Consider the following 12,123-nt stretch of genomic DNA (forward strand, 5'->3'; position numbering starts at 1 on the left):
TATCTTGAGTCTTATGGTTAAGGGTTTATAGTACTGTAATGGGTCTAAACACATCTTATTAGTAGAGTGGTTTGCACACCTGGATGCCTTTTGCGATTCAAACATAAAAATAGTTTTTAACACTAAGCAAACCCGGGCTTAATGTCACAAAAGGGCAACCAGACACTAAAAGCAAACAAAGCGGGGAAAAGCACCAGCAGGACCTCGGGACAGACGGCATTTAGGATATAAATTTAGTTATACAAATCTCGGACAAGGCTTTCCCAAAGGTACGGAAAACTCTTACGTAGGATAGCGTCAGCCTGCCTAGCCCCTCTTATATGGTCTAAGAAAAATCTTTGATGGTCTAAAAGGACCTTTTTTATATAACATTAAATCTTCTTTATTTTCAGAGTTTTTATTTAATTAAAAAAAAAATAATATATAATATTAAAAACTCCTTAAAAAATAGCCAGTAGGGTACCTAACAACGCAGCGACTCCAGTCCCCCAAAGTGCATGGCGTTCGTTTTTTCGGGGGTTTTAGGGTTAGGGTTAACCCTCTACTGTCCTCCGACATCACTCTTGGCGCTTCTTCTTGTTCTTCTGCTCCTTTATCTTTTTGCCATGTGTGTTGTAGGCTGCTCTGGTTAGCATTTTCCCAGCTTTTCCGCTGACAAATGTCAAAATAGAATTTTTGCGTGGATTTTCGCTAGCACAAAAAAACAACAACAACAACAACCGAAATAAATGCCAAGGGACATGGCCAAAAGGAATAAGGATAAGGGGAGGGGAAGCCCAAAAAAAAAAAAATTAAATAATATTTGCAACTGCCGCCTGCTTCTTATCTCAGGCACGTTAATGTGGCCTATGTGGCCAAAAAAAAATAAAAATAAATAAAAAAAGGAGGAAGGGTTGGTTGGGTTGCTCGGATTGCATGTCCTACTGTGAGACATAATTTTTAATAATCTACAATACAGCCAGGGGAGGGCGGTGGAGAGGCGTGGAGCTCTGAAAATACGCGCATGCAAATGGCTTAATTTTATGTACAATTATAATCTTTCAGCGAAAGAGACTAGGCTTCATTGTAAGAGGGTATATTAGCTAAGACTAAGCTAGTAAACAATAATAATTAATAATAATTTATAAATATATTATCGAATTATTTTAAAGATCTAGCAAATCTAGTAAAGACCTAGAGCCCTGTCTTCGAATTATCTTCCAAATTATTCAAAAAGAGTATTCCTAAAGTGTAATGCCAAGTTCTTAGATACTTTCTTCAGGTCTCTTATCTGCCTCCAAAGATTGGCCACAAGGTGTTAACACCCAAGGAGCCCACCTTTGCTGGTGAAGATTATCGTCTTCTTGTCTAAGCTTCGGATTGATGCCTCTTCTGCTACCAAGCCCAGGCCAAAACCCAATCCCAGTGCTGTAATTAAATTATCATGCCAACGGCATAACCCTTCTCTTGGAGATACTTACATGTTATGTACCTACATATGTACTATATACATATATGGAGGCGGTGGTGTCATAATTCAAGCCAGGAGCCAACGCAACGGGCCAAACATTAGCGCACTTTTATGGGCTTTCCTGGATAAGTATGTGCCCTCCACTTCTACGGGCATTTCCCTGCTTTTTTTGTGGGTATGAGTATGGTATGGTACCTCCCTCGAACTGTCTCGTTTTTCTATGATTAGCTGGGAAATTTATGACAGCCGCAAAGGAATTTTTTATATTTTTTTAGCTTATTATTAAAACTATAAATTAACGTTTTTGGAAACCAATTAAAAAATAGAAAAAAGGGTGATTCGAACAACAAATAATCCCACAAGGAAAGAGAAATGGCACTGCGCGGGTGGCTTCTCCATCTTGGACAGCACCAGATGTTGACCAAATGGGGACTTAGGACGTGCTTTTAATTTTTAAAAACTGCTCTTAAAATGCGATAAAACACGTTGAAATGGAAAATATAAAGCAAAGGAATGGTCTAGGAGAAGAACACCAAAAAAGGATGCAAAGAAAGGACTAAAGGATATGCTTAAAAAATAAAATAAAAAAAAAAGAGACCAGTAAGTAGAAAAAATAAAAGTACATACATGTTACATGTTGCATGTGTGTATGGATGATATATTTTATTCAAATGGAGGTGCCGGTCCACACCCACACTCAAACCAATCCCAACTTTCAAAATAAAAAAATATGGTATGGGGCATGGGGCATGGGGCAGCATCTAAAAAAAAAATCCAATGAGAGTCTGGGTTGGGTGGTTGGGAGAAAGCCCAAAGGAGATGGCAGGAGCATCTGCAAAAAAAAATGTGTAAAGCGTGCATTTACATAATGAAAGATAGAGCAGTGTGTGATTTTATTATATTTATTTTTTTTTCAAGTATTTCCAGTACATATGCATGTCTATGTGAGGAAAAGGGATTAGCACTGGTCGTAATATGCGTAGAATACAAAAAACTGGAAATGGGTAGACAAAAAAATTAAATTATAAAATATTGAAGAAAGTACCAAATTTCCAAATGGAATGGGGCAAAGGAAAAAAAAGAAAAGAAGTATCTGTAAATATTTATATATACATATCATTTCAGGGTCTTGCTATAAGAAGCACTCCAAAAATATTACGCATACGCCGGGCTATCTTACTCTGTGGATTCTTTAGGTCTTTAAAGTTTAAACCATTATTTCAAGAATTCTATAATCCAAAAATGAAAGTTTTTTAAAACCCAAATTATAAATTTTAAACTTACGTGCTTTTTTTCTGGGTCAGTCATTGGCTTTTAAGGTTTATTTTCGTTTTTTTTAGACAAAAATTCTAAAAACTTATTAAAGTATATGTGGTTTGATCGGAGTTCAAGGTTCACGGCAAAGTAAGATCGATAAGATAAGAAAAATTTTGTATAGCTCCATTATTTGCATTATTATCAAATCCTTTATTATAACACATTACCATGTTCAAATCGGAAAGAAAACTAATTAAGGGGCGTTTCTACCTTATTGGCCCCCAAAACCTGCTGTTTTTCAGGAATTTTTTTCCTAGACAGTATGATTGGTAAGAAAATAAAATTTCAACTCTACAACTGGCAAAATATAAAACCCAAAAGTAGAAAAACGATTTTGAAATTTGAACACGCTAACCCTCGCGCTAAACATTGATCCTCCAAACGACCGATAATATTAATAATTCAAGAAATTTCAACTCAAAATTTTGGGAGAGTAAAATTGAAACGTGTACCTATCTCTAAAAAATGAGTTTTTTTACTTTACAAGGAAGAAACCCCCCTAAAATATTTATTAATGGTTCAACAGCAAACGAACCAGAGCTAGATCGGCCATTTTGTGTCCTACCAATTATCGATAAATTGATACACCATTGACCGAAACGGCAGTGTTGTAAAATGCGGGCAGCTTAGATCTTGGCGGTCGAGCAAAATTCAAATGCTTTTTATATGAAAGATCCATAAACTGCAGAAGATAAATCCGATTTCCGATTTAAGACCCACTAGTAGAAAATAACCCCCCCTCAAATATTAATTAAAAACAACTTTGATTAATTATCATGTGCTACATTTTAAAATCAGTTTTAGCTGTTTTACAATGCATTCGGTTATATGTATATATATCAGTTAAGTGTTACTCTTAAATAGCCAAAAAAAAATACTAATATATATGTGTGTGTAGGCTTAACATAAAAAATTTTAGTTGACAGCTTAGGAACCTAGGAAACGCTCAGCTCTGCTTGCTTATGCCTTCGCTTTCGACGCTTTCGCGCCTTCCTGCGCAATCGATCGAACTTTCGAATTCGATCGCATATGAAGTTCTTGAGGTCATCGCCCTCGTACTGTTTGCAGGACATCGTAAACAATATAAGCGAATTAAGATAGAAAAAGAATCTTATGTCGTAATCCTCCATGGATGAATTGGATCCTGACCCCTTGGATTTGCGTTCATGATCTCTCTCCTTCTGCTTCTCCCGCTCCCTCTCCCGCTCCTTTTGGTAGCTACTATAGTTATGTTTCCGTAACTTGGGCGATGGGAAGTTCCGGGGCGTTTCATGGGCTTCGTAGATGCAACGTTGGCGCTTGGCCGAAAAGTGTTGACGTAAATAGTCGTAAATGCTCATATTCCTGACAACGATCATGGTGGTGGTAGTGCTAGTGGTTGGTCTGAGTCTGATGCTGTTGGTTTTCGTTCCCGATATATGCGTCGCCACATGCTGTAGATTGGACCAACTATCGTATGCCGCCTGCACACGATTTGGCCACGAATTACTGTTAGTCGTTATCTGTTTAAAGTTTCTTGATGTTGTTTTTAGCATTGGCTTATTGCTGATGTTATTATTGGTGTTGCATCGGTCTGATAATCGTTTTTGGACTTGATTATATTGATACGGATACGGATACGGATACGAATGATTGTGGATTGTAGTTTGATTATTATTATTATTATTATACTTGTGATCTACAGCAGTGACTTCATCCCGTCAATGATCATTTACCAACGGACCCCAGAACATTTTCGATATCTTAGTATCGTCTTCGGTCAAAAAGAACTGACGGCCCAAATGTACAAACTCCTTGAGCGACAATTGGCCATCGCCGTTCTTGTCTATCACAGCGAAGGAAACGGCAGCATCGTCTTCAGTCAGTCCCAGACAGCGGAAGAAGAGCTTATATTGTTCGAGATCCAGGTGGCCAGTGTGATCAAAGTCCACAGCCTGCAAATTATTAAAAATATTAGTATCAGAATCTCTTAATATCCTCAGAATGTTACCTTAAACAGATAGGGTAGGAAGCGACCGATACGCTTAGCCATTTTCTTATCATTGAGACGATGGTGAAGATCGGTTAGGAACTGCTCGGCAGTTACCAGATTGTAGGGGGTGATCTCTCCAAACTGTTCTTCCCATGTCTGCTTGATGACATCGTTGAACTCGGCGGCGACCTCCGGGGTCAGATGGCCCAGATCATTAAAGCGTTTGGCCAGCAAATTAAAGTCATCGTACGAGACGACACCATCGTGATTCACATCCAGGATGCGGTGTAAAGTGCGCATCTTACGACGCCAGAAAGCAGAGTCGCCCTTTAAAGAAAATGATAAGGATATTATAGCTTTTAAGCTTTAAGGAACTGCTTGAAAAGGACCTCAAAAACTGCTTTGAAGCTTTGATAGATTCCTAAAAGCTTCAGGCAGGACACAGCTTTTGAAAACTGCTTCCAAGCTTTTAAGGACTTCTTGGAGAAGCTTTCCAGCCCAAATAAAGCAGTCTCTTTTGAGACCCTCTCCTAAAGCTCCGATCTGTTACTGTTCCAAGCAGTGCATCTTACCCGTTCACTTCTCTTAGAGCTGAGCTTTTGGCGACGACGCTCAAATTCATCATCCGAATCGGAATCGGAATCGCTTTCCACCTCACGCCTCAACTTGGCCGCTCCGGCTTTCTTCGAATAGTGGCGGACGGTGGAGACAGTCGCGGTGGGCATTTGATGCCACAACAGCTTGTGAACGCCATTTATGCAAATTAGTCCCAGACCATTTAACTGAAGTCGCTGGAAAAAGAAAAGAAACCACAAGATATTGATTAGTTTTTTAGATCTCCAAGTAGCTTCCAGTTTATCGGTTACAGTTTGACAGCCATTGTTATTTGTATCTATCTCTTTCCAGAGGCTGTTAATCTAACAGCTAGCTGTTACCCAAATAATGTATCTTTGTTTATTTGAGGGTCTGCCCTTCAACATATAAACAAAAAAAACAAAAAACAACACTCGATATGTTTTTCATTAAAACTTAGGTGATATGTGTTTCAGTCTGTAGAGACCCACAGCCTAAGATTTACAAAATACTTGGTGAAAAAAATCTTTAAGATACTCTATAGCTACACCCTTGAAACAAAACACGTGGCATCTTGGAATCTTGGCAATCTAAAGCCATTAGAAGTAATTCTAGATGGAATATCAGCATCCTAAACATAGATAGATGTTTTCAACAGCTTCTGCTTGTTTTTGATAAGAAGAAAGGTCTTTTTTAATTACAATAGTTGTAAGCAGCAGCACTTTGAATGCCAAGAGACCTGATAAGAAGAACTCTAAAGAGCTGCCTCGCCACCGAAAACGATGATATCATTATCAACCCGAAACAGTATTGTATTTGGTTGGTGTTTGGAACGAACTTTGGCTTGATTTTTGTACTTTTCGGTAAACAAGTTTCTCCAAAAAAAAGAAAAACAAAGCTCGTGGCTCATTCTGAATTCAAAAAAAAAAAAACGAGCCTCCTTTCAATTAAATGCTTGCCATGTCTCGAAACAAAAGAAGAAATAAAAAACACGTTTTCGCCATAACAACAAAAAAACAAAAAAAAACAAATGATTGATGGAAAAAGATGCAGAGGTATCTTTTTTTTGTTTTTTTTTTTAAATTTAAAGCCGAAATCGAGCAACAGGTCATTGCCAAATCTGAAAGAAAAAAAATTGCGAATTAAGCGGCGAATGCCATCGAGTTCTTAGCCATTTTGACTTCCTGTTTCGGATGAAGCTTCTGCGCCATAGAATTTGCGCAGTTTCCCAGCTTTCCTAAAGGGGGTGGTTGGTATTGGTATTGGCTTTCACCTGAATATACACAGTGGGAAAATGCCCACACCTTTGTTGATATTTACATAACCAGTTGCCACCTGTAAGCTACTAAAATTTAAGATACTTTTTTTTTTTATATATCATTTGAATATTATACAAATATCTTTGTTTTTTTTGGAAAACTTTTACGTTTCCTTCACCATCACAGTTTTAGCTGAACTGGCTTTACCCCACACACTCTGCTCTAAGGTTTTCAAGTCACTGGCCTCGTTTCTAGAACTAGTCTACCCTACTCCTCCTCCTTCTCATTTTTTTTTCGTTTTTCTACACTTCCTTCTCCATTCTTCCCCTCCTGCTGCATCGCTCCTCCCTCCGATTCTTCTTCTTCTTTTGAAGATCTTGAGGTTTTTTTTTTCGACTCCCAGTTGTAGTTAATTTAATTAACTTTACAATTACACTTACATGGCAGTCGTTATGGTGTTGGTGTTGGTTGTTGTGGGAGGGCGGGGAGGCGGGCTGATGGAGAGCGCCTACAGTTGCGGCCATGTTGCGTTCCAGAATTTCTCTCGAAGTGCGCAAAATATTGCGGCTCACAATGGAGAAGGCCATGTTTTTTTTTTCAGTGTTCTACAATTTGGCTTTATTTTACCGTTTTTTTTTTCTTCACTAACAGTTCAAAATTTCACTAAAAATTCACTTCTTGGCCAACACTGCATAAAATTGCAACGGTTTTCTTCGATTTTTTTTGTTTATTTTTGTTTTTGTTGTCTTTTGGTTGGTGGTGGCAACCTTTTTTTAGTAGCTGGCTGCAGTTAGTAACCGGTTTTTGGAGGAGTCTCACTAAAAAAAAGGTTTTTGCGCATTACACTGCTATGCTCTTCGCTCTTCTTCTTCTTCTTCTTCTTCGTTTTGGGATGGACAGAACCGTTCGTTTCAACGTTCGAATTCGTTTTGAAACTCCGAGGTTGGTCTGCGCGAACAAGTCAACATCGACGCCGGCAGCGACGCCTGTAACAGCAGCAGTCTGGCAGTCTGTATATGTGTGTGTGTGTGTGTGAAAGCAGCATGGCGGTGTGCGGGGTAACAGCTGCCACCTCAAGATTAAGTACTCTCTTGTAATGTTTTCAAAAGATACAATATCTTTAAAGTTGAGATACTTTTTAAGGTTAAACAAGTTGAGATCACTTTCTATATAATCTCTATAATTACTCTTATTAGACTTCCCTTCCTATGGTTCACTATTTCCCTGACCGCTGCTGTAACTTACACACGCTGCCAGACGGACCTCTTCAGGGTAAGCCGGTTGAAGAAAAATACATACATACATATGTATGTTTATATATATGTCTGTATGTATTTAAATGAGAAAACAAACAACGTGGACCAGTCGCTGCCAAACCTCGATTACATGCGATCCTCCAGAGCCTCCTGAACTTACATATGTATGTTTATATGTATGTACAGTTGAGGACTCATTGATAACATGGCCTATGGAAACTAAAAAGAAGAAGCAGCAGCATTCTTAAAAAAAAAAAAAATACTATTATGAAAAGTGCGTATTTGGGTCGCCGCGTGCGACAAGCTGTCAGTCCAATATTCCAATAAGCTCAAGCCCCTCCCCTCCCCTACCCCCCCCTAAGCGATCGCGTTTCGGGTTCTGTTTTTGTTCTACTTCACTGCCCCCCAAAAACGCATGTTTACCCACTAATCAACTACACACGCACACATACATATGCATCGGTATTACAAACAATTGGCGCCAAATAATTAGAACCACTTGGTAAAGAAAGAGCTTCTAAAATAGATACTTTTTGAAAAAAAACAGTAATTATTAATTAATTATAAAACTATTAATTTTATTTAAAAATAAGCCTCTTTCTATACCCCACCTCTGCTGTATCTCCTCCACACACCCAAACATAATGTTACGTCGGTGTAACAAAAAAAAAAAAAAAAGTGCCCCAGTCGGTCTATTGTATAATACTTTTGATGTCCAAAATGAAGCGCCATTGGACTTGGAACCGGAGCAGTTACAGCAACAAAGACTCCCAATCGCAGCCAAATTAAAATGCGGATTATCTCGATCAGGGGGGCTTATCTTCCCCCCCACCCCCCTTCCGATTTCTTTTCTTTTTTAATTGGATTTGGATTATTTATCCAAGATCCGAAGATCAATGCCTCCACCGTGAGCAGTTTGGGGAGCACTGGACCGTGCATACGTGCAGCATGGAGCTCTCTCTCTCTCTATCTCTCTCTCACTCTGTTATGGGAGCACTGCACTCTGGGGAAGAAAAAAAAAACACCCATGGGGGGGGCCTACACTACCGACCTCTTTGACTGAGATACTCGAACTTTGCAAATACATAGATACTCCCCATCTACTGGGCTCCTGGCCATGAATCCGGAACTGGAAACACCACTCGCCTTGGGGTAGAACTGCTCCAGAACGTTCGATGCACTGCATCGCCTGCAGGCTGACTGTCAGCCGGTCACGTAACTACCAGTATGCTCCATTAACAAAAAAAAAAAAAAAACTACTGCAAATAAACTGAATATTTATGTATGTGTGTGTGTGTGTAGGAGCCCCCCCTTCAACATGCAAGTGCATTTAGCATATGGCTGCTAAAAATATATATACAGTTCCCAACCAATATGTATCTCAAGACTATAATTTAAAACCCAAATTGAACCGAGGAGTGGGCTCTTTAGGGGCTCATAAGAAAGTGTCGTACGTCAAAGGTTTATTTAAATTTCAGGCACAATCCACACTTTACATGAATATTGCCGGTTGCCAAAAAAATGGTATGAAGGTACAGGGAGGCCTCGTTAAATGAGATCATGCTGGAAGTGCTAGGTGTAGGTGTAATACAAATAACCGAAAAGTAAATAAAATAATTAAATAGTTTATGAAACCGAAATACGAGTGTTTTTTGGGATTCTTTTAATGAGAAAAAATAATTCAAAATTTGTTTAAACTTGAAGGGTAATTTTTTTCTATTTTAAACAAAATTTTTTAATATTGGTAAGTAATTTCCACCGGAATTGGGGAAGTTAGAGGCTGGGATCTATTGAGGATCGCCATCAGGACACCTGAAAATCACAGTTTTCATCTGAAATCATTAATTTCTTTTTTTTTTCTTAAATAAGTAACATATTTTTTAAGAATATGATCCTCCGAACGAAATACTTAAAAAATTAATGTTTTGGAGGTATTTGAACAAAATTTCAGGTTAATATATTAGTTTTTTCAACTTTATTTCTGAAAAAAATATATTCTAGTTAATTAAATCATTCCCGAATTTGGCTAATATTTTTTGGACTTAAATAAGGACTATTAATATACCTTTTCAGCTCGATTTATGAATAATTTTCGACTGAATCGAAACTACGTGGAATTTCTTTTAGAAACTTAACCAACATATTCTTGAAAAGTTGTACTAACAATTTATGCAATAAAAAAATCAACTTTTTTAACCATTTTATTGAAACTACATACCCCTTTAAAAACGAATATTAAAACTATAGTTTGTATAGAAACATAATAAATTATTTATAAACATTTATTATATATTAAACATTATATGTATATAGTTTTCAAAGAAGACGGTCTACCTTAGCCACTATCCTCTGTAATATTTTTAAGCTCTCTCCAGAATTCCTCCAGAAAACTAAACTCCACGCTTAGGTACATCATAATTTTTAGATAAGCCTGTCCACCTTAGCCACTCCCTACTGTAGTTTTAGTTCTAAGCGCCCTCCAGACTTCCAGTTGGAGCTTCTGGTTTGTGATGTTTGTGCTGGGACTCTAATCAGAATGTGTGTGTAGCCCTTTGTTTACACACCCACGTGGGCAAGGTGCTATAAATAGGTTTCAATATATATATACAATATATATATATGTATGTATATGGAGACATGTTTACAAAATGTGGACCCTTGGCGGGAAAGCCTTGCCCCAAAGATTACCTTTCCGATTTGTGATTTTGGATCTGCGTGGCTAGTTTTCAGTTTCGACTATCACACTTTTTCAAGGCCCCCCCTCCAACAAAATCCACGCAGTTTTAATGCCATTTGAGATACATCCGGAATCCGGATCGACATGCGAATGTATCTGAATGGCGTACGTGTTCTGCTCCATTGCCGGCTCAGCATAAGCGTGCGGGGCATGTGAGTAGCATTCTCTAATGATGTTGGGTGCCAGCTAGTGGTCTTCAAAAAAAAAAAAAAACTACATTCGGTTCAGAGGTTGTAGAATCGATCTTGTTGCGTCTTTCTTTTTTGTTGTATTTTTAGTATGAGGATTTCGGCACGTTGCCACTCACCAGTGGTTGCATGAACTGCTGGTCTTCCCTGCTGGCTTCCCATCCACCACTTAGCATAAAGTGTCGTCAACATTTTAATTGCGTCGTTCTGGGTGAGTTTTCCAGTTGCCTGCATCGGAAAAACAAGAAAAAGGGACTACGTGCCGCCTCGCAACGCTACCTTGCCCCGGCCAGGGGTACTGTTGTGGTAGGTTCGGTTCTTAAGTATCATCGGAGGCCTTGAGATGGAACGTAATAGCATTTTGCGATGTATAGAGTTGCCCTTGGAAATATTATTAGACCCTATTATGGAAAAACTCTTCTCGCAGTGTATTAAATTGAATTACAAGCTTATCAGCGACCTGCTTATTAGACTTGATAAAAACTCAAACAACAAACAAAAGTGAAAATAACAACACATGACCATCGTCATCGGTTCGGGTTACAAAACCCCCAAAGACCCCACCAGATAAACGCCAGACCCAAAATTATTGTAAAGATTAGGAGACTGTCTGGAAATGAAAATAAGTAACACAAATATAAAGAGATTTTTGGGGTTTTAAAGACTTTTGCTTAGATTTTAAAATATATGCAAATGAGGTTTTTTAAGAGAAACAATTAGTACCTAAATGGGGTTTCTTGAGGGCCTCCATAATTCCAGAAATTCTATCTAAGAAGACCTAAAGTGCTAATTAAATTAATCATTTATTTATGGCCCAAAACACACACTTTTTAGGGCCTAAAAGTTGACCTCGACATCATTAAAAAAATATATAAAACATTTCAAAAATCAAACACTGAAAGAAAATTAGCTTAAAATTTATTTAAAGATTCCTTTCTAAACAGTAATGGAGCTAGAATTTCAAGGGCCAAGTGTGTATTTTTAGCCAAATATATATATATATATATATATATATATATAGCTTTATCTGGCTGCCAAAAAAAAAGAAGAGGAAAACGGGGTAACGTTGCTGCCGGCACGTTAACAAAAAAAAAACTCAAATTTTTTGCGTAAACAAAATTGTAAATAGTAAACAACAACAAGCCATCAACATCAACATTAATATCAACAAGACTTATCGAAATCCAGCACTTGGAAACTCTCCTAAATTATTACTTCAAGGGGTTTATTTACTAAAATATATAACTTAAAAATATTAATTACCGCAGGTGTGGGTCGGGTCGTGAAAAGTGCATTAATTTCAGCGATAAAATATCTCCACGATTTCACTGGAATTGGCTTAAAAGGTGCTCCAATGCTGGAACTCCAAAA

At 37.9% G+C, this 12,123-nt stretch overlaps 1 protein-coding gene across 1 annotated transcript; it reads right to left on the reverse strand.

Annotated features, from left to right (window-relative positions):
- Positions 1–3,529: 3,529 nt before the first annotated feature.
- CBP (sarcoplasmic calcium-binding protein) lies at positions 3,530–7,481 on the reverse strand. The gene is given in 4 exon segments (XM_017236018.3): positions 3,530–4,701; positions 4,758–5,066; positions 5,312–5,530; positions 7,012–7,481. Coding segments are annotated over 4 exon segments (1,674 nt in total). The 5' UTR covers positions 7,159–7,481; the 3' UTR covers positions 3,530–3,702.
- Positions 7,482–12,123: the final 4,642 nt, after the last annotated feature.

This window comes from Drosophila bipectinata, chromosome XL (genome assembly GCF_030179905.1).
Source record: "Drosophila bipectinata strain 14024-0381.07 chromosome XL, DbipHiC1v2, whole genome shotgun sequence".
In the NCBI taxonomy this organism is placed as follows: Eukaryota; Metazoa; Arthropoda; class Insecta; order Diptera; family Drosophilidae; genus Drosophila; species Drosophila bipectinata.